We start from the raw sequence: 23,144 nt of genomic DNA, 5'->3' as shown, positions 1-23,144 counted from the left end.
ATCTAATCTCCCCTCCTTCTGGTGACTAGCCCCCATCCTGAGGTAGGGCCCCACCATTAGGCACCTCATCAGCATAAATTTAGCTATGGTCAGAAAGAAGTATGTTATGAATAACAATACCTTCATCACAATGTGAGGAAGAGTAAATTATATTAAATGAAATGAAATGAGGTAACTACAAAACCATTAAAGAGACAACCATTACATGAAATAGAATAACATAGGGGCGCCTGGGTGGCTCAGTCGGTTAAGCGTTCGACTCTTGATTTCAGCTCAGGTCATGATCTCAGGGTCATGAGACTGAGCCCTGTGTTGGGCTCCACACTGGATGTGGAGCCTGCTTAATATTCTCTCTCTCCCTCTACCCCTCCCTCTATTCTCGCTCTTGCTCTCTCTCCCTCTTAAAAAAAAGAAAAAAGAAATAGAATAAGTTACCCTCATTGATGAGGTTAGCCAGGAGGCATCAAGGATCTTAGGGTCTCACAGCAGCTCAGAACTCATGCCCACCCCATCAGGGTAGAGCCAGACATTGTGGGCAGGACAGTCCTGGCCCCCTCTGAAACACAGTCCTCATGGTCGACAGAGATTCTTCAGCTTGCCCCCACATGCAGCAAAACACAGCCCTGGACACATCCCTCTAAGCCTATGGGTGTTAAGAGAGACAGACTTATGTTCAAATCTTAGCCCTGCCTCTCATTAGCTCTATGAGCTTGGTAGATAATTCAATCTTCCAGAGTCTGGGTAAAGCAGGGTTAGAATAACTACTTCACAGGATTATTTTGAAAGCTTCTGGCTCATAATGGGAACTTGACAAATGTTAGTGTTGCTGTCATTCCTATTATGCCTCTTCAGCCTTCTCCGTCTGCCATGGGGTGGGGGTGGGAGGCAGTTAAGGGGTCACAGTCTTTGCCATACAATTATTACAGTTTGGGGCAATTGGAGTTTATGAGCGGAGAGGACAATTTGAAATGGGAAGGACTCAGCCCAACCTGTCTGATAACACAGTCTCTAAGAGGAAGCAGCCAGGGGCACATAAAGCCTTGTATATGGCTGTGAAGATGAAGGGCAGCACAGCTGTTTGTGTGCACAAGCAAATACTGATCTCCTGAAACTCACTTTTGTCATTGGGTGTCTGAAAGCTTGTCCTGTGCTTCTGAGTAGTGTCCCTGAGCTGAGGGCGCTTGGGAAGGCTAGAGGTATGGCAGGGGGGCCCCCCGACCTTTGGCTCTGCCCTTAATGGCCCTGGTATAAGTACCCTAGGGACATCCTAGACCAGTAGGACACATATAACCGGTATGTAGAGGGTTTTTTGTAATTTTGGTTTACACCAGCTGGAAACTCTTGACCATAAGATCGAGAAACAACTGCATCTTCTGGATAAAGGAGGAGCCCTAGGTATCGTAGGCATGGTGTGATAGAAAGTGTAGCAGAAAGAATATGGGAATTGGGGCAGACGGATCTGGGTGAATCCCAACTCTGCGACTTACCAGTTATATGATCTTGAGTCTCTCAGCCTCCGGTCAGTCCTCTTAATAAAAGTTGGGATAATAATATCTAGAATTAAATGACATGGAATGAATTTTGTGTATGTGAAAGTATCTGACATATATGTCCTTACTTTTGGCAAAATAGCTATAAAAGACTGCATTGGAAGACTGCATTCTGAAGACTACTTAAAGGTTTATTTTAATTAAAATAAAGGAATTCCTGAATCCTAAATCTTAAAGTTCTCTTGAGGTTTCAGGTGTCTTTATTCCAGATCACAGTGGGTGGTGACAGTGCCCACCATTTGGGTGAGTCACAAACCCCCGTCCCCAGGCATCACAAGACAGCAGAGAAACGATGATCACTGGATTGTCCTGACCTCTTGGCCTCTGTACCAGGACGCAGGGTACTTGACCAGGTCCCACTAAGGCCAACCACTCAATTACTCACATTAATGAACTGTAATGACATTAGTCCTTTAGTTCTTTAGAGTAGAATAGTATCTTTGATAGCTATCTCTTCAAGCTTTAATCATGGTATTGAAAGTCGATTACAAACGCTTGACTCTGCAGACTCATTGTTAATGATAAATATTTTTGATACCTGTAGTGAAACTTACCTTTGATTGATGATAGCAGGTTGATGTTTCTTAGATTTTTTAGGTATTGACTACACACTCACAAATGTCATTAGATCACATGCAAATGATGTTTAAGTGTTTATGGCCTGGAAACTGACAGACAAGTTGACACAGAAAGCCAAAATATTTGAGTTAGGTAACTTGTAGCTGCTTTAAATAGAATCATCTCCTACTGCCTGTTTAAAGCCACTGAACGTGATTATTTTTCCGTTTTCTTCTCTAGATCCTCAATGGCTTTCCACCAGAGTATCAATGAGGCTTAGTTAGTCTCAGCAAATGCCAGTCAGGATTCAACTAGTGATGGGGCAGTCCAGTTAAGCGTAAGCCAAAAAAAAAAAAAAAAAATCTAGGGAGTGTTCAGGAAACAGTTGTCTTGGTCTAGAGGCTGGTGACTGGGTGGCTGCGGAGCTGAGCTGTTAGGACATTGGCTCAGGGGCTGAACATGGGCCCAGACAGAGGCCTCGTGGTTGTTTCAGACCTGCTCCTCTGAGTGGCTGCTCTTGGTGCAGGGAGTCAGAAAAAAGAAGCCTGAGACTTATGGTTCTTGCCCTCTGAGATGGTAGAATATGAAAGGAAGTGTTGCTGGCTACAGCATTATGCAACTCAGGGGGAGAGGCAAGGAAGATGGGACTGGTGCTGGGCTCGGACGGTTCATCCCGGGCTGTGCGGGGGCAGTGAGCACCGAGGTAATGGGAACATTACCTAGCCCTCCATGCTGTCAGCCAGCTTCAGTCGGCTTGGGTTTCTTACCAGGCTCCGAATCACCGATAATGAGAAGGCAATTTGTGCAGAAATCGAGCTCCATTGATTAGGCAGTTCCAAGGAGCGAGTGGGCAGGTTCTTGGTTGGAATGTCATTGTTTAGCCACCACAAATTATTTATCATTGCGTTCATCACCACTGGCTGCAGGAAACGAGGCTACATGAATCACGGTGGGTTCCATTCTCTGGAATGATATAATTGGTATTTCAGGTAAATAGCTGACCTGGCCTGCACCCAATTTCCCCCTAGGCCTTTGTTAACCAAATGAGCACAGGTTCTGTCCTGTCCAGAGCTCCTGGAGCCCCGAGTAAACTAGACATGGATCTATTCCAGGCCCCAACCCCCAGCAGAGCCTGTATTCTCTAGAACCCAGAAGTCCCTCAGTGGACCTGGGGCCCCAAGGTTTTCCTGTTTTCACAGCCAGCACTCCTCGTTGCCTGGGCTTGAGGCTACAAATGTCACAAGGAAAACAGTCCAGGAGTAGTCAGGCATGACGGGCCCAGCGGCCTCTCTTGTCAGGAGTCTGTTTCTTTCAGAGCCAACTCAGAGCTCTACAACCCATGGGCAGCAGGAGGTTACTGGGGGATTATCAAAGGATTAGGGGGCTTTGCTGAGTGAGCATGGATGGGGTACTTTCTGCCAGAGTGACTTTTCTGAAACAGATCTGATCACGCCACCTCTCTATGGCTCTACATCTCCTACAGCTGTATTTAGAAAAGTGTTGTCCAATCATCCTCTTCAACAAACTCCCCCAGCACAGGGAGTGATTATTATCATGCAGATTCCTGGGTCCACTCCCTGGCCTGCTGAATCTGAATTTCTGTGTGCAGTGTTCAGGAACCACAGCTAAACCACAGTTAAAACAAACTCTCCCACAGACTTTTTCTTTTTCTTTTAAAAAATATTTTCTTTATTTATTTGAGAGAGAGTGAGACAGAGCATGAGGGGGCATGGGGGAAGGAGCAGAGGGAGAGAGAGAAGCAGACTTTCCATCAAGCAGGGAGCCCAACACGGGGCTCGACCCCAGGACCATGACCTGAGCCGAAGGCAGACGCCCAACCGACTGAGCCACCCAGGCGCCCCTCCCCCACAGATTCTTACGTACATTAAAGTTTAAGAACCACAGTACATTACAGGATAAAGTCCAAACTGCTTAGCCTGGAGTACAAGACCCACCAGAATGTCTCTATGTTCTCATCTCCCTGGAAGCACCTGCCCACCTAGATTCCCTGCTTCTAGCCAAATTGATGCATTGCTGAGAATTAGGGTCTCTCACCCCCATATTGCTCCCACTGCTTCGAACATGCTCTCTCCCATTCCCCCCCTTCCCTTTCCTTTGTTATTCTTTTATTCCTTTTAACAATGTACTCAGTCATGTCTCCTTGGGGTTAGGCATGCCTCCTCTACTTACCTCTTAGTGGTGCTTACACTGACTCATAACCATTTGGGTTCTTGTTTTTCTCTGCATTGGACTATGAGCTCCATGATGATGGAGGCCAGGTCTTGCCCCTGGTTTGCCACTATACTTCCTGGCCCTTAGTGGAGGCTCAGAAACAGTTGCAAATGAATCAGGTTTTCAAGTTAGAGGCACCAGAGACTTGGGTCTACGGTGTTGAGTACATCTTACAGAACTCAAATAGTAGCAGTGGTATTTAAATTCTCTTAAGGACAACAAAGGGATTAATGCAGAAGAAACTAAGGCCGTAAGATTAACCATGTGCACTTTAGTAGAGATTGTTAGCATAATATATACAACAAATTACAAATGGTGGTGCAATCACCTCCTAACTATGTGGTCCTAACTATGCAAAACCACGCTCACAGGTCTGGGCTTGGACTGCTAGGGTACTGGGGTGGGGGTGGGGTAGGCTATAGGTGGGAGTCAGGAACCCAGAGGCTGAAACCCTTACCCCAGGCTATCAAGGAGAAAGGAGTCAGAGGTCTGGGTCAGCATTGGCAGGCATACCAAGGGTTGGTACTCCTAAGAACAAGTAACGTCACCAAGTCCCGAAGGAGAAAAAAAAGTCAGGAACCAGATAAAAACTGGGCCAAGAGCTGTGAGAAGTTTGGAAAAGGTGGGGCTAGCTCTACCCTCCAGGAGCTCTGGGGACAGCGTGGCAGGCTTTTTGTGATGAGGTTTGACAATGAGGGCTTGTTTTGGGCAGTCCACTGAAGACTAGGTGTGGGCCCTGTGTGTGGTTCATGGGAACATGGCACCCATGGGTGGATGGGCATCTGGGCCTGGCATCAAAAAACCCCTTGACAACATTCTTAAGCTCCCACCCTCCCTTTTTAAATAAACAACAGAAATGTATTTCTCATGGTTCTGGAGGCTGGAAGTTTCAGAGGAGGGTGCCAGCAGGGTGGGGTTCTGGTGAGGGCCCTCTTCTGGGGTGCACACTGCCGATTTGTCTTGTGACCTCACATAGCTGAGAGCAGGGAGAGGAAGCAAGCCTTCCGGTTCCAGCCTCCCTTCTCGGACTCTGCTACTGACCACGGCTTGTGTGGTTTTAAAAGAGACCACCATCCATCTTTCTGCTCTGGCTACACATAAATCTTTATCTCTTGTGCCCCACATGAAGTCAGATCACAGAATGGTAGGCCTGTGCGTTTGCATGTTTGAAACTTTCTGGACACTCTTAGAGTGGTAAGCCTTTTTCCTTTTGCAGGTGTCTCTGAGATGAGATGCGGGTTCCTAAACACCCACCACCTGCTTCCCCTCCGCCTGCCCTTTTCAGCTGCAGCCTGACAGGAAGCTCCCGTGCAGCCTCCCCGTGTAGATGGGGTCTGTTCCCCGAGCCCCGGCGCATGTCAGCTCCAGAGGGTTTATTCCAAGCGTCTCCCCACTTATGCTCTTGAGCTTGCTTAAATTTTTTGTCTCTTCCTTTCCAGCTTGGCCAGTATCTGCCAGGCTTTTCACCTCATCACAGAGTTGAACGAAACAAGGTTTGCTCATCGGATTTGCCATGGAACCGTGCTGTTGGGGAGTGTCCCGAGGCACTACTGTCCCCGCGTGCCCCAGCTTCTGTCCTGGGCCTGAGGCTCCCTGCCCCGCTCTGTGCATGGCCTCAGCCACCTGGTCTCTCTGCTCACAGTTACAGCACTGTTTCCAATCCTGTCTCTTCCCCGTCTACTGTCCAATCCCAGGCTCTGCTTCTCATTAGTGTTTTAGGCACCGAGACATATCCCCTTCCTTCTTTCCTTCCGTCCAGCAATTTCGGGTAATTATAGAAATATTATGTTTTTTGAGCAGAGGGTCTGACAAGCATCCACATGCAGTTTTGGCCTTTGCTTGATAACCATCTGTTTGTCTGCTCTTCTTTTTAATTAAAAGGGCAGAAGGTGTGAGCGTGGGCTGAAGACGGGATAGGGGCCGTCAAGACTTGAGCCTGATTCTGGCTCTGACATTGAGTCTCCCTCTGGCCTTGGGCAAGTTCCTTTAATCTTCTCTTTTTTACTGGCTCTAATGAAGAGTCCAGGCTGTTCCTTAGGGACAGGCTGAAAATTGCTGAAAATGCGAATCATTGAAAATATCTTCACGGCTGCATCTTTGGGCAAATTCCACATTCCTTTCTGCAAGGTCCAGGGTCAGATACCCTAGTTTCCTTCTGCCTGAACACCTTCAGATAGCTGGCCTATTTTTAATAGAACATCAAAAATAGACATTCATTATTTGTAGTCATTAAAAATAAAAACACTCCTGCACAAATTCAAGTAGAATGTGGTTATAAAAGCCAAGGTCTGTTGTCAAAGAAAAATGTGGGGTGTGCGTGTGTTATGTAACCCACTGATCCTTGATCCCTAGATGCTATCTGGTGAGTAGCTGGTTGGATTTGGGGCTCACATGCCTTGGGGGCTGTTTGTAGCCTTGTTTGGAACAAGATAATCCTATGGAATTTCAATCCTGCTTGATAAACAATCTCTTCTCCCTGGTCCATCTGACACAGCCCAGCTGGTTTTCGGGTCCAATGATCTTGCTCCCTGTGTCCCCTAGAGAAAAAGTTCCAAATGGTTAGTGTGGAGCTGGCTGCTGAGCTCCTGGCAGCCGACTCCAGGCTTGCAGGAAGGGTTCTGGGTTCTCCTGAGGACATCTGTGCTTCTAAGCTGGGGTTTCCAGGCTTGCTCTGTTGGGAGCAAACTCAAGCAACTGCTTGAGTTTCTTTGGAGGGAGACCGAGCTTCCCCACTTGGGATGGAGAGCACAGTTTACTTCCCCTGTAAGGCAAACACTCCTTTGCAGTTGATCCAGGGCCTCTTGCTGCCAATGCACAGGGCCTGGGGGCCTGTTACAGCATTGGCTTCTTGGCTGGAGTCTAGAAGAGCTCATTTTGGGCTGTTCAGTGAGTCAAAAATGGTATTTTTATCACATTACTTAAGTCAACCAAGCTAGGCTGCTATAACCAAGACGCAAACTAATTTGGGCCACCTCATATCTGGGAGGAGTGTGTCCTGCATTGCTGGGCAGCTCTGCCCCCCCCCCCCAACCCTTCCTTGTCCCCTTACACACACACACACACACACACACGCACACACTCTCTAAACCCAGAGTCCTTCTATCTTGTAGCTCTACCATCTCGAGTCCTTGAGTGTGTTTCCATGGTTGAAGCTGGGTTAGTACAAAATCAAGTCCAGGCAGCAGATTGGGGAAGAGAGCATGGAGCGCCCCTACGGTCCCAATGGTGCACACGATCACTTCCACTTCATTCTGTCAGAGTGACCTCAGTGACAAGACCACATATTACTACAAGTCTTGAGGAATGCAGTCATTACCTGGGCAATGACACACCATGCCATGACTGTCATTACAGAAGAAGAGAATGGAAACTACATTGCTGTAATAAATCTTACCCATGACTACAGCTATACGTTGAATCCTGTAAGTCCTCCTAGCCAATCTCTGAACACAGGGGTGGCCTTGGGGACCACCAGCACACACTCCCACCAGTAGTGAGAGTTCCCATAACTCCATGACCTTGCCGGATTTGCTATTTTTTATGGACTGAATGTTTGTGTTCCCTTAACATTCATATACTGAAATCTAATCTCCAATGGGATGGTTTCAGGAGGTGGGGGTCTTTGGGAGGTAATTAAGTTGTGACGGCGGAGCCCTTATGAATGGGATGAGTGCCCTTATAAGAGGAGGCTAGAAAGCTAGATCACTCTCTTCCTGCCTGTGAGGATACAATGCAACTCAGAAGGGGGTTCTCACCGGAGCCTGATCATGTTGACACCTTGACTTCCAGCCTCTGAAACTGTGAGAAGTACATTTCTGTTGGTCATAAGCTCCCTAGTCTATGGTACTTTGTTACAGCAGCCCAAACTGACTTAAGGCAGTATTATTTGACTTTCTAATTTTTGCCAATCTGATAGGTGTGAAGTAGTATCCTGTTATTTGGGTTTCTATTTCTTTGATTACTAGTGAGATTAAGCCTCTTTTCATGTTTCCTCTTCTGTGAAGTGCCTATTCATATTCCTTGTTCATTTTTCTTTTGGGCTGTTTGTCTTATCTTATTGAATCATAGGATTTCCTTATATCTGGATACTAGGAGGGAAGAGAATGATTAAACACAGGGAGATAGGAAAATGAAGACCTTGTAGGGATTTGGTTTGGCTGGATTATACATTATAATGGGGACTGACAAGAAATAAAACTGAGGGGCATCTGGGTGGCTCAGTCGTTAAGCATCTGCCTTCAGCTCAGGTCATGATCTCAAGGTCCTGGGATCGAGCCCCGCGTCGGGCTCCCTGTTTGGCGGGAAGCCTGCTTCTCCCTCTCCCACTCCCCCTGCTTTTGTTCCCTCTCTCGCTGTCTCTCTCTCTGTCAAATAAATAAAATCTTAAAAAAAAAAAAAAAGAAATAAAGCTGAAAGGGTAAATTGGGGACAAATGAAAGGCTATTAATGCCAAGGTGTTTTGAACCGTATTCTGGGTTATGAGAATCTGAAAACTTGAGTAGGTGAATGATCCTTTTGGGAAGACTTCCCCATTCCTTCCACTTTCTGCCTGTCAGGATTGAACGGGCTTTCTCTGGGCCCCTCTAAGGCATTCATTCATATTCTCTCTCTCTTTCTCTCCTTCCCTTTCCCTCTTCCCTCTATCTCAGTCCATTCAGACTGCTCCCATGGAATACCACAGACTGGATAGCTTATCAACAGCAGAAATTTATTTCTCACAGTTCTGGAGGCTACAAGTCCAAGATCAAGGTGCTGGCAGATTCAGTATCTGGTGAAGACCCACTTCCTGGTTCACAGATTGCTGTCGCTTCCCTGTAACATGGCAGGAGGGGTAGGGGGGCTCTCTAGGGTCTCTTTTATAAGGGCACTAATCTCACTCATAAGGGTTCTACCTTCATGACCTAATCACCTCCCAAAGGCCCCACCACCTCCAAATACTATCACATTAGGGGTTAGGGGATTTCATCATATGAAGTTTGAGGGGACATAAACATTCAGTCTATTGCACTCTCTCCCTACTGCATTGACCCGATCTGTTTCTGGGACAGCTTCCCAACCAGAGTGGTGCTGGAGTTTTGTCCTTGTCTCCCAGTAATTAGCACAGTGCCTGTTTCAAAATAGCTGCTCAGTAATGGTTACTGAACAGAATTCAAGAGCTCAATTTTAGGAAGCAAAGTACAGAATCAATGGGTGGGAGAGAAGACAGGCCAACCCAGTTAGAAGCTGGAACATCACCCAGGCAAAAAGTAGTAAAGGTAGTGGAGAAAGGGCAGTGATAAAAGCAAAACAAGAGGGACAGCTGGGAACGACCTAGTGACGCTGGAAGCTGCATCTTGGCACCTGGCCAAACGCAGAATGTGAAGGAGGAGCAGGAGGAGGGTGACTCTGAGATTTTGAGCCTTAGGATGGGGAGAAAAGTCATACCTATAGTGGGGGAAAACAGATCAGGTTAGAATCTCAGTAGTGATGATCATTACAATTTTAAAGAAGTATAAAGTTGCCTTATAATTGCTTAACATTCTGTAGTTCTCAAGGCTTATATCTTTATAGTGATAAATAGCACTGGGTACCCCAAGAAAGGGAAACTTTCTCCAAAGAGGGGACTAAAAATAAATGCAGATTTCCTGGTTCTTCTCTGACATTTTTGCCCAAGAGCCCAAATTTAAAAATTAATCAATCTGTTGACCATGCTATTTTGTTTCTATAGAGTTTCTTCATCAGCTGAAGGAACGAACATGGATATTTGGAGCCGGGCCCTTAGACACTGTTTTAGGCAGGAACTGATGCTATGCCCGTACGACATCTTATTGAATGAGAGACACAGTGGATGTGAAGCAGGTAAAAAGCCAAATTCAGTGACACTTTCCTGTAGGCTGGCTGCTGTCGGTTGTTATCAATAAGGATCATCTTGTATTTTGGAGCATCCATCAGGACTGGAGATCTAAAATGATAGCTTCTGAGCTTGAAAATCATCCCCATTCTCCATCCTAAGCATTATCTTTGCTCAATTGGAGTTAAAGTCCCTACTGTATAACAGGGGAAAGGCAACAAGTGGTTTGGGGGTCCCTAAATGGCATCCGGAGCTGCTTTTGCTGTCCCTCTAATCCTAGTCTGCTTACTCCGTGGGCCCAATCCAACCTCACCCAGTCTGTTAGGTACCGTCTACGGCTGGCTTCTGGGCCACGGCGGCCAAGCCGAGGGTTTCCACCGGAGACTGTATGACCTGCGAAGTGGGAAATGTTGACTCTCTTTGCAGAAAGTGTGCTGCCCCCTGTGTGAGAACGTTAACACTATGAAGATGGAGGCAGTGTCTTCTCGGCAGCTTACTTCCCAGAAAATGGAACGGTGAATTTTTTCTGTTCTTCTGCCCTCAGGTTACCCTTTCTCTTTTCTCTGTTACCCCTTTGCTTCTCTGGCAGCAGTCAGTATCATTTGAGACCAAAGAGATTACCAGGCTCTGGTGGAAAACAAACATAGCGCCACTGCTAAACTGGGTGCCTCGAATGCTCTCTGACCACGTGCTATCTGTGCTTATAGATGAAATGTGCTTCCTGAAACTCGCCATGACCCCAAGACCATGGTTGGTGACAGTAAGCTGTAATACCTTACACAAGTTACAAATGTACAAGATCAAGAGGATGACTAGTTTAGGCAAAGCCCTACAAGACATATACATCTGAACCTTAATACCAGGCACCTGCCCAGAAAGCTGAGTGTGTGTCATGGTGAGATTTGGGAAAGGCTCTGAGGAGAGCACCTTTTGGGAGTCCTCATGCCATATATGTCTCAATTCTTTAAGAATATCAATGAAGTTAACAAACTACTAAATAATGACCTTCACGATGATGTAGATTCAAATTCCAACTTCTTGGTTTCCATGGAGCGTCCCACTGGGCTATGTTGGCACAGAGCCAGCTGCCTCATGGCTCACCTCCCTCTCCTGCTTTCCCAAGGGGCCTCATGTGCCACATATAGACATGAGTTCCACATGGTCAAGGACCTATGACCCCAGAAAGAGGCCCATACAGGCCCTACAACCAGACTTTAGAACATTTGGGAAGGGAATTCCAGAGTTATGGGTCTGATGGGCATGTCTCATTGGACATGCGAGTGAACTAACTGGAGAAGGACCAGAGTGGAGACTGAGGGAAAGGCTGAAAGGCCAGCCAAGTAATTTAATCTTTTTGGGACTTGGTTTCCTTTTCCAATAAAACAGTACAAAACACAACAATTAGATAAGGGCTTAGTTTTTGAGCGCTGAGGTATTTTGCAGTTCCACAAACCTGTGGTTCTATGAATCTGAAACTTCTAGTACTTAAGCTTTCCCCAACTTGACAACAACCTTGGACAAAATGTCACAGTAATATTGCCCTATGAACATCAGGAGTCACAAACTATTAATCTCAGGATCTGCTGAGGCACTGAATTACCACATTGAGGAAACCAAGTCCCACATAGCTTGGGCCCAGTGGTCTCTTTCTGGTGCCTGAAACAGCTGTCCCACCAATGTGACACTATCATATGTCTAGGGAACACCTTCTTCCCTTCTCCATAAGCTTTGCAGGCCTGCTGGTACAGAACTCTGTCCTTATTGGTCCTGGGGCAAGTACCCAGGGTGTCACAGAGAATCTTTCTTTCAAGCCCAAACCTTGTCATCTGCCCCACTTTCCCCTTACTGTCTCTTTAGGAGAGTCATAATAGCAGATACAAATGAAGCTTTCTATGAGTTTTTTACTCTGAAAGAGATTCTGCTTTTGATTCCCACTATTTCGAAATCTTGAGCTCCCCAGAGAATTGGAACCTGAGAAGATCTGGCAACAAGTCATATTCCTGGAATATCTCCAGACTGGTCTTGTTTTCTGAATTGACTCTCCATTTTCTCTTCCTCTTCTTTGTAAATCTCCCTTATTCAACCAGACTGGGAGACCTTTCAATAGAGTAACACATTCTCAGGAGATTTGAGCCACACTTCCAACATGAATTCTCCTCAAACCCAAACGAAGTGTGGACATGCCTCCTCTTCCTTGATTTTTTTTCCTGCTTATGTTTTGTGATTGGTATTTTTTTAAAGCATAGCATCCCTGTTGCTCTACCTGCCCTTTGCTGTTGTCTTTAGCTTTTGGAGGTATCATTTTCCTGGACCTACTTCTTTTCCATATACTTTTCTTTGCTGGGTTTTTATAGTGTTCAGTTTGATAAGTAATTGTTGAGTGTTTCTTGTGTGTCGGGAGCTGGGGAAAATGACAAAAAAGACACAGACATTGCCAATGGAGAGCTCAGGTGTAGTAGAGACAGACAGCCAAAGTGAGCTTCCCTCCCCCAGGCAGGGTGGGATTTTCCCCATACCTGACTCTTCCCAGTCCTGGATGCCTTCCTAAAACCACCACAGCCCACCACAAATGAGTGCTTATGCCCCCCTCCCCCACACAGGTGCCCCCCCAAATGGTTTGGTTTAAAATGATTATGTTCTGATTCTTCATGAGCTTTTCTTTCTTTCTTTCTTTTTTTTTTTTAAGATTATTTATTTATTTATTTGACAGAGAGAGACACAGTGAGAGAGGGAACACAAGCAGGGGGAGTGGGAGAGGGAGAAGCAGGCTTCCCGTGGAGCAGGGAGCCTGATGCGGGGCTCGATCCCAGGACCCTGGGACCATGACCTGAGCCGAAGGCAGACGCTTAACGACTGGGCCACCCAGGTGCCCCCTTCATGAGCTTTTCTGCAAACAATTAGATGTCCTGTGAGCCACTACCCCCCTAAGATCCCTGCAGAAGATGCACACGTCAGCACCATGGAAATGGCACGGCACTGTATGACATCTCTCAACAGTTACAGAGACATGTTGGATCTCCTGTCCAACCAAGCAGCCACTCTCACTTGCCCTTGCCTCTTTGTCTCCTGTCCTAATTATACCTGTGAGGTAGGCACTCAGATAAGCTGGGCAAGCAGACATGAAACCTAGATTCAGCTAATACCCCCTGACCATGGATAATGTTTACGTGCGTTGCCAGCTGGGTGTTTTCTTCAAACCCTACAAAGCAGACTTGACATGGGACATCAAGACCAGTCCGCTCCCATCCGCCCCAGTGCTGCGGAATCTTGCCATGGCTAGCACTTCTGTGGCAATAATGCTCACAGAGGCTCACGCCGTGATGGGAAACTACACACGCACAAAGGGTGTCTAAGTACCATGTGGGGCACACCAGGGAGATGAGTGAATTCTAATGGTCTGTGATAAGTACATTTGTACTTTGTTTTCTCCTTAAAAATAACACACACACACACACACACACACACACACACACATACACACACACACACACACACCAGAAGATCCACTGAAAATGAGCGTGATATGGAGTAGTGCTCCTAGTAGGATGGGCTGGATAAGAAGGGTTTTGCATTTGTTTGGCTGGGTCAGTTTCATCATCAGGGGTTTGAGGTGAGGAAGTCAGCCGTGGTTTCTCTCTGAAAGAGCCCCCTTCGGAGCTCGCGGTATGGCCCGCATGGGTTTGTTTCTGTTGCCGAGCGGGTCCGACCAGATGACCATATGGCAAAGGCTCCTGCCTTTCCAGCTGCCCAGAGTTTCTTTCTGGCTGGAGCGAATGAGTAGTGTGGAGATCAGACCTGTGGAAGGAGATCAGATGGACTCTTGTCATCTTGGTTTTGTGAAGAGATGGCACATCAGCTTTTAAATTTCAAAAGTTAAACAGCTGTCAATCAATTGCTGAAGGAAGCTCAGGGGAGGATCCTGTGATTCTGTCAGATCACCAAGGGTATGGACTATGCTTGTTTCCTTGTCTGTGAAAAGGCTGGACCAGATGACCCCTCAGGTTCCTCTGGCTCTATGGTGTAGACGTTATAAAAACTCAGGCCATCTGTGTGTATGTGCTTGCCTCTTCGAGGGAATCTACACCCTCTGTGTGGTTTCCAAAGGCTGTCATGGTAGGTTTTGGTTTGATTTTTAGCCTAAAAACGTTACCATGCTCTTCCTGTCTTAAAAGCCAAGAAGTCATGACTTAGGTCATTCATAAGGTACAGAATCTCCTTTGTATAGTTCCCACGAAGGTGGCTCCTGGGAAGCATGAAAATCTGACAGGGGGATGGAAAGGTGGGAGACATTGGAGCTAGGGTTTAGGACAGCAGGCTACAGATCAAAGCTCAGGCATTATGTCCAGCTCTGGAAGAAGTGGACACCTTTCAAACTGGAGAGACATGGTCTCCAGTTAGAAGGTACAGGCTGAATTCCTATACCAGTTGTGGGGGGTGGGAGGAGTGTCAGTAAGGAGGGGAGTTAGACGGAGGCCTGCCCAAATCTAGACAACATGTGGTTTATCAATTATCTAGCTTAAAAATCACACATGCTCTTGAGATGATTAATCTAGTATTAAGGGCTAAGAACATGCTTGAGGTGGGGCAAAGATCCCAGGTAAGGCTGCAGGTACTTCAGAAACTAATTGATAAGGCTATAAATTATGCATGGCAACTCTTTAACAATGAATAAGGATCAGATTCAACACCAAAAAAACAAAAAATCCAATTAAAAAATGGGCAGTGGGGGGTGCCTGGGTGGCTCAGTTGGTTGAGCATCAAACCCTTGGTCTCAGTTCAGGTCTTGATCTCAGTGTTGTGAATTTAAGCACTGCATTGGGCTCCACAATGGGCACAGAGCCTACTTAAAAATAATAATAATAATAATAATAAATTAAAATAAATTAAGACATTTTTCCAAAGAAATGGCCAGCATTGGCCAAAGATGCTCAACATCACTAATCATGAGGGAAATGCAAATCGAACCCACAATGAGATATCACCTCACACTAGTCAAAATGGGTAGTATCAAAAAGACAAGAAACAATAAGTGTTGATGAGAATGTGGAGAAAACGGAACCCTCATGCGCTGCAGGTGGGAATATAAATTGGTGCCGCCACTCTGGAAAACACTGTGGAAAACAGAAATATCATTTGATCCAGTAATTCTATTTCTGGGTATTTACCCAAAGAAAACAAAAGCACTAATTCAAAGGGATACATGCATCCCTATGTTTATTACAGCATTATTTACAATAGCCAAGATATGGAAGCAACCCAAGTGTCCACTGATAGATGAATGGATAAAGATGTGGTATATTGTGGTGAGCACAGCATAAAATATAGAGAAGCTGAATCATTATATTGTACAGTTGAAACTAATGTAATATTGTGTGTCAACTATACTCAAATAAAAAAAAACTAAAAAAAAAAAGATGTGACACATATATACAATGCAATATTATTCAGCCATAAAAGAATGAAATTCTGCCATTCATGACAACATGGATGGACCTAGAGGGTATTATGCTAAGAGAAATAAGTCAGACAGAAAGACAAATACCATGTGACTTCATTTATACACAGAATCTAAAAATCAAAACAAACAAACAAGCCAGAAACAGACTCATAAATTCAGAGAATAAACTGGTGGTTGACAGAGGGGAGGGGTGGGAGGGTGAGTGAAATGGGTAAAGGAGATAAAGAGATACAAACTTCCAGCTGTAAAATAAATAAGTCATAGGGAGGAAAAGTATAGCATAGGGAATATAGTCAGTAATATTGTAACAATATTGTATGGTGACTATGGTGAGCATTTGGTAATGTATATAATTGCCAAATCACTACATTTTCACAATTTATGTTGTATACTTGAAACTAATATAATATTGTATGTCAACTACACTTCAATAAAAAAATAAAATTGCAGACAAAAAAAAAAGAAAAAAGACTAAGGGTCAGAAACTGATCTGAGTTGTTCCTGCTTCTGGAAAACACATGTGATGGTCACTAATTTATAAGCCCCTTTAGGACGTTACTAAGTTGACTGATCATCAATCACCTAGTTATCTATTGAAACCTTGACCCTCACTTGTTTCCATGAAACAGATTGTGACATTCCACAAACCTCATCCGGAAGGATATTTTCCAGTACTGAGTCCTTTAAGAATTCAAAGCATTCTTGATAACCAGATACACTGCTCTCTAGATAATGAAATGCTGGTGGTGGTCCTCACTCACAAGTGAGGCTGGGAAGCCACCAGCCTGCTGAACTTCCTAAAGCTGTGCTGTCACGTGTGTTTGGAGGCAAGTTGTGAATGTTTTCTAGGACTTATTGAGAGAAACAACCTTTTTCTTGTTTGTAAGAGACATTAAGGGAAATTGTTTCAAAGTGGTATAATATAAACAAGAATGTAATTACTATTTTTTCATGACATTTATTTATATACAACGTTTTACAAGAGAATTTTTGCAAACCTGTGTAAAGGTAGTATGTCATTAAGTCACAGGGTTTTAATAAAAAATTTATTATAAAAATATACCAATTTAATAAATGTGTTGCAGTAGGTTTTCTATTACAACATTTGTATACTAAAATGTGACAAACAAAATAGAAAAATGGTCACATCCAATAAGGGGGAAAAGTTTGGAATTAAATGCTGCAGATCACAGATCATCAGCACCCCTTACCTGGCCCAGAGATGACCTGGTTTTAGCTCTCTGAGAGAGAATATACCAGGTTGGGGTGGGGAGAACATTGGTAGTTCTAGGAAACACTTTTGCTACCCAATGAGTTATCAAAGGGATTCATAACTGCAAGTGGCTTTCAAAGAATAATTTTCTACAGGTGTAAACACCAAGTATAAGATTTATAAATGAGGAAGAGTGGCTAGAAAATCTAAGCAGAACTACCATTCCCTAGACAGATGCCTATACTTAGGCATTTCTGGGTCCTCTAGGGTGATGGGGGTAAGGTTAACCTTTCAAAGCTGTCAGGTCTCTACTAGACAAGAGGAAGGGGAAAAATTCATCGCAAGCATGGCTTTGGAAAGGAGTGTTTCAATCAGTGGTAAGATTTGTGGGTTTTTTGTTTTGTTTTGTTTTGTTTTGTTTTGTTTGCAACTAAGAAACTGGTGGGAGGTTCAGCTAAAAAGGAACATATTTAAAATAGTAGAGTACATTTAAAAGTTTTCAAATGTGATTATACTAAGGAGCAATTATACAAAACAAGTCTCAACTGCCATATATAGAGAAAGATAGCTTTTGCTAAGATAACTGGAAAAGATGCTTTAGGTTCTGCATTATCAAAGCAGTGCAGCTAGTATGTGGTGTGATTCATGAGTAAACAGTATCCTGAATAAGGCTTCACTATTCTATTTACCACTTATGCTCACCCTTGAAGAGACAACAGAATTTTTATAAAATCTGAATTGATGTAGTAAGACAAATTAGCACTGGCCGAAAGTCTGCCTGCCTTTTTTTCAGAAGTAGATAGCTTCAGGACGCTTACTTTTTCTACATTTTGAAAAATTCTATTCACAATCATTTTATCTACTACTTTTGGCTAAAGTTCCAGTGTCTTTAAGCTTCAAAAACAGAATTTGAATTCCATTATTCCAAGCTGATTATTTTAATCTTTTCCACACTTACTAGAAGAATATATGTATCTACCCTGAGTATAAATAAAGCATATATTATTATATATCACTGATGTAATCTAGAATCTAGGAGTAGAGTCCATCATTATAACTTTATTCTGGAACAAATCACCATACGGTATGTATAGCTATATGTGTTGAAATTGAAAACTTGTCCTTTGAATTCTTTGGTTAAGAAATTTCTAAATGTGAAATTGGGTGATTTAATAATATCAAATGCAGATGAGAGATCACTTAAAACTTCTTAGGGAGTAAGTCCAGAAGTAAGGGTATATAATTTTAAGAAGACAGCAAACAAGCCTCTAAGTGTTTAGTTCTTTGATTGGATAAAAAAATATGATATAAGTCAAATACTTAACAGCTTTCAAACTTATTTAAAAAATAAAATGGGGTGAAACATTGAAACTGAGAAAAAAAAAGAAACTGGTTGGAGGAATGAGAATTTTATAGGAAATAAGATTTTGCACATCTTTGCCTATTGGAGAAATGCTTTGATTTTATTCTCCAGGTAAGTTTGGACAGAATGGCTGAATTAATTTGTCCCAGTAAAATCCCAGGCTTGGGGCACCTGGCTGGTTCAGTCAGTAGAGCATGCAACTCTCAATCTCAGGGTCATGAATTCAAGCCCCACATTGGGCATGGAGCCTACTTAAAAATTTTTTTTAAAAAATTCCCCAGCTTAAGCCAAGGCACTTGGATCCCAGTGCCTCTTCCAGCACTTTTTCTAGTGCTCTCTCTCTCTTTCTGGGGAACTGGGATGGGGTAGACATGCTCCTTACATGGAGCACAATGCCAGGGCAGGATCCTGGAAGCACCTATCCCAAGAGTTATCATAGGCCAGGATACACACTTTCCATTGCTTCTTCCTCCACCATCTTGAGATATTTTTTTAATTAATTAATTTTTTAAGTAATCCCTACACTCAGTGTAGGGCTTAAACTTACAACCCAAAGATCAAGAGTAGCATGTTCTACCAACTGAGCCAGCCAGGCGCTCCTTGATATTTTTATACAGAAAAACAAGCCCTCTTCCTAAAACAGACAATAATCTTGCTCTAACCAAATATGTCCACCATTGAAATGGAGTGCCAGTTAATTTCTTTCCTTTGAAACTCAAACACATGACCAAAAACATAAATGTCAAGTATCTCAACAACCCAAACATTTTAATACTCTCTCCTATTTTCCCTGCTTCATATTTCTAAAACCCAAGTCTTTTCACTATAAGCAAAAACATATGGGAAAGTTCTTTTCAAAAATGCTCTCCCACACCACCCAGATAGCTTCTTGATTATAAAAGGAACCTCCACAACCACTGACTGAACAGTCCCTCAGCACAGAACTGGTGGGGAGTGGTGGGGAGTGGTGGGGATGTGGTATGGGGGTCACTCTCGTGGGAGGCATATCTGGGCCTTGGGGCCCCTCAGGCTCAGTGGACCAGTCCCAGAGCTGAGGATCTGCCTCAAACAGCGGACTACGAAAGAGGGGCAGGAGTACCTTGGCTTGTTGGCTGGCTCCAGCAGCACGAGGGTGCAAGGGGAGGTCATGAATTTCAGCCTGCTGTTTAGCAAAATTCACAAATACCTGGAGACAAGAGTAGGAGAGCAAGAGTAGGTAGATGTTTCCAGAAAAATGGTTTCCTCGACCCATCCACCCACCCACTTTCGGTCTCTCTCCCACAGCTAATGCACAGCCCCCCTAGAGCAGCTGCGTCCTGCAGGACGGGAGGGTGGCCCACCCACAAGCCCAGCCACCCATGCCCAGGGTGGCTGGGGGAAGTGGTTCATGGGGAATTCTTGTCTAATGGATATACAGTTTCAGTTTGGGAAGATGAAAAATTTCTGGAGATGGATGGTGGTGATCCATTTCACAATAATGTGACTGTACTTAATGCCACTGAATTGTACACTTAAGAATGGCTAATTATGTTATATATACTTTGCCATAATAATTTTAAGAAGTGATCACATTAAAAACTCTGATTCATGGCATGCAGGCTTATCAAAAATCCCCGAATTGAACACTTTGAGTGGGTGCATTTGATTGCATGTAAATTAAGCATCAATTAACATTGATTTGAAAAGGAAAAAAAAAGCCACCACCACCAACCAGGAAGGATGAAATAAAGTCATAGTGCAGTGGGGAAGGATGACGTAGTCAAGGAAATTTGCTGATGACTAAAATATCGTTAGAAGACAATTTCGGGTCTACCAAGCTTTACCCTAACAGACAGAGGAACCAGAGCATTAAAAATCAGGCGTGTGGTGCCCCCTCTCACGTGCCTTCCGGCCCAGTCTGCACACAGCCCCCCTCCACACATGTGCCTGTCGGGCAACCTGCCTGGTCCAGCGTGGTCTGCGTGACGGAGTACTCCTCGATGAGCAGGCTGTCCTTGTGGGAGATGAGCAGCCGGAAGATGCTGGCCAGGGAGGAGGAGGAGACCTGGAACTGCAGCATGTTGTAGTGTCTCTCCCTCTGCACGCTGCCCGGGAAGTTCCCCTGGAAGAACTGCTCCACCAGATTCAGGTTGGGAAGCAAGTCTTCCTTCGGGGATTTGATTTTCATCGTGACAATGTAGCCATCTCCAAACCTAGGCGACACACAGGGTGGCACGGCATGGGCCTGTTAGTAGCCGGGCCTGAGGCAATTCCAAAATAAGGAATAGATTTGCCAAAAATATTGAGGATGAAAGGCCCATATGATAGACCCTGTGTGCATGTTTAAAACTAGTAGGAGAAAATCCGTGACAGCTCCTGGAAAAAATAGTTTGATACTAGTTTGTAGAGGTCCAAACGTCTGTGTGGTGAAGTGAGTCACCAGACCTGTGTCACAGCTTCCTGGGACCAACTCCTGGAGGCATGGATGCTCCCTGCTCCTTTCCCTCCCATTTACCTGCTGAAGTCAAAGGTGGTTTTAGCCCCTTGTGGAGATCACAACCCGCCCACGAAGGCCTCTGGAACTAGTGTTTACTCAGTAATGGAAAGGCTGCCTCCTCCTTCAAAGAGCTCCCTAGGAGGGCACTAAGACTTGGGGAGGCAGCACTTCCCTGTGGAAACTTCCAGAACAAATGGGAGCTACTAGGGTCGGGACCATCAGCGTTTCCCTCTTCCCCTCACCAGGTGACCCACAGGTGAATACAGAATGGTCCACCAGGGAGTATGTGCATGGCCAGCTGGCTTCCTTATATCTTATGTCAGGATATACTGTGTCAGTTAGAATTTATTTCAAGGCTCCCTCCATGACCAACAAACAAGGGTTGCTCCCCTCTACAATAAAACACCTTTCCTTTCAGCTCTGGAAAACTGACTGCCCCTCCACATGGCAGATATTCCCCTCTCACCTGCTCTACCATGAGGATACTGATGAGAGGGAAAGCAGTAGGGAGTCCACACATGTCTCCTGCAGTTGGACCCAGGAAGCTATGACACGGCTCTGGTGACCTCATATGCTGAGCTGACGTCCCCCCTAGGTATTTGTCCAGCATCCAAGCTGTAGTTGCTCAAGAAATCACAGGTCAAATAACCCAAATGCAGCTAATCTACTAGACCTTCCTCTCAGTCACTTATCTGCCCTGATGCATATAAAGGATGATGTGTCTTAGGCAACAGTCCCACGGGTACAACAAGATGAAGCATTTCAGCCTAGATAAGGTTATGTACTGTTCCTTCTACCAACTAGCACAGTGACTTTATATTCTGGGCTCGTAAAAAGTGTTTGTTAAATAAATGAGTAATAACTACAAATCTACCCTTCCTAGTTTATAAAGCATATCAGAATGCAAGGAAGCATGGCATTATTATAATAATCTTATTTTAACTGATCAATTTTGGCTTTGGCACACAAAATATTATTAATAATGCATTATTGACAGCAGTTTACAATTTATGGGGACAGGGTAATCCTACTGAAGATTACTTAGCATTGTTGGTTTGTCATATACTACACGGTCACTTCTCAAACTCAAAAGCATAAACATATCTGAAAAGAAAACTGATCCTCAGGCTATTTGATCTCCTAACCATCCCTATGTTGGTCATAGACTCTTATTAGGTCATTGGTGCTGGATCTGTTGGGATAAGTGGGGGGATAATGAGACAGTGGTAGTGACCCTCCCTCATCCCCCCAGGCTCTGCATATGCCCCAATCAGAACCCCATCTGGAGACTCAGGGAACCCTCAACCACAGGCAATTAGCCCAATATAGAGAAGTTTCTTTCAGCACAGCAGCTTTCTCTGTCTGCCGCTGGGGAGCAAGGCCCAGGCCACATGCCTCTGCCCATGGGGTAAGGGCAACAGGACCCTCCCAAGTGTCAGTAGAGAGCACGGGGCCTAGTTGACCCCCCCCCCACCAAGGAAGGTAACAAAGTCAACCCCCCAGCCCATCCTTACTTATACTTGAGGTGCTGAATGGTGCCCAGACACTGTAAGGTGCCCTTTACCATGATGGCCAGTCGGGTACACAGAGCCTCACATTCTTCCATGCTGTGGGGTAGGAGAGAGGAAGTAAGGAGGGGGGAGGGCTCCTGTCTGCCCACCTCTTCCACCCCAGCCCCTAGGAATCTCTTGCCTGTGGGATGTGAGGACCACAGCTCTCCCTTCCCTGATGATGCTCACAATGGTGTTCCACAACATGCGGCGTGCCTGGGGGTCCATGCCTGTGGTGGGTTCATCCTGTGGGGAGGCAGAGAGGGCAGGGAACTGGGCTTGGAGCCAGCCTTTCCTGGTTACTGCACCCTCCTTGGCTGACTCCCTCTGAGCAGCTCTGCTCTCTGGCAGACAATATACAAAGTGCTCCCCCCTCCCCAAAGTGAGCAAGACTTGAGGAATCCAGGCTTCGGGTAGGGGAGGCAGGGGGTCAACCAGGACAGTAAAGAGACATTATGCATCTCCATTGACCCATTTCAGCCCATCAATGGGTTAAGGTTGATTAAGGCAATGGCAGAATTATCTTGAAAATTAAAAAAACCAACAAACTTACACATAATTTGCAAGGAAGCAGACAGATAGCCCAGGTGACTTGTATGAGTCACTGCCCAGCCCTGTGACCCCTGCCCTCATAAACCCCCGACTGCATGGGCACAAGGGCCTTGGGTCTGGTGCAGCTCCAGGGAGAATCTCATGAGCCTCTGATCCAGGCCAGTGTTCTGCCCACTTTGCAGCCTGAGCAGACTTCCTCCAGCAGTAATTTCTGACCAGAGGGGCTGAACTTCCCTTCTATGAGCCTGTGGGCCCATAAGAGACTTCCCAGGGGCTCAGAGTGAGAATATGTTGTGACTCCAGTTTCCCCCAAGAGTTGTGAACCAAACACTGGGTTGATTTGCTCAAAGCAAGCAGTACAG

General features: G+C 45.1%; 1 protein-coding gene across 1 annotated transcript in view; it reads right to left on the bottom strand.

Moving 5' to 3' along the window:
* Window positions 1–12,806: 12,806 nt before the first annotated feature.
* ABCA4 (ATP binding cassette subfamily A member 4) overlaps window positions 12,807–23,144 on the bottom strand; it is a 133,719-nt gene continuing 123,381 nt past the window's right edge. The window contains exons 46-50 of the mRNA XM_036094473.2: window positions 22,373–22,476; window positions 22,195–22,287; window positions 20,147–20,396; window positions 19,304–19,390; window positions 12,807–13,965 (exon numbers count right to left, since the gene is read on the bottom strand). Coding sequence (XP_035950366.1) covers window positions 13,960–13,965; window positions 19,304–19,390; window positions 20,147–20,396; window positions 22,195–22,287; window positions 22,373–22,476 — 540 coding nt within the window. The 3' untranslated portion in view covers window positions 12,807–13,959. The remainder of the gene's footprint in view (window positions 13,966–19,303; window positions 19,391–20,146; window positions 20,397–22,194; window positions 22,288–22,372; window positions 22,477–23,144) is intronic.

The sequence above is a fragment of the Halichoerus grypus genome, chromosome 5, assembly GCF_964656455.1.
Source record: "Halichoerus grypus chromosome 5, mHalGry1.hap1.1, whole genome shotgun sequence".
Taxonomy (NCBI): domain Eukaryota; kingdom Metazoa; phylum Chordata; class Mammalia; order Carnivora; family Phocidae; genus Halichoerus; species Halichoerus grypus.
Note: the sequence above shows the minus strand (reverse complement) of the source record. Positions and strands in the feature narration are given on the sequence as shown.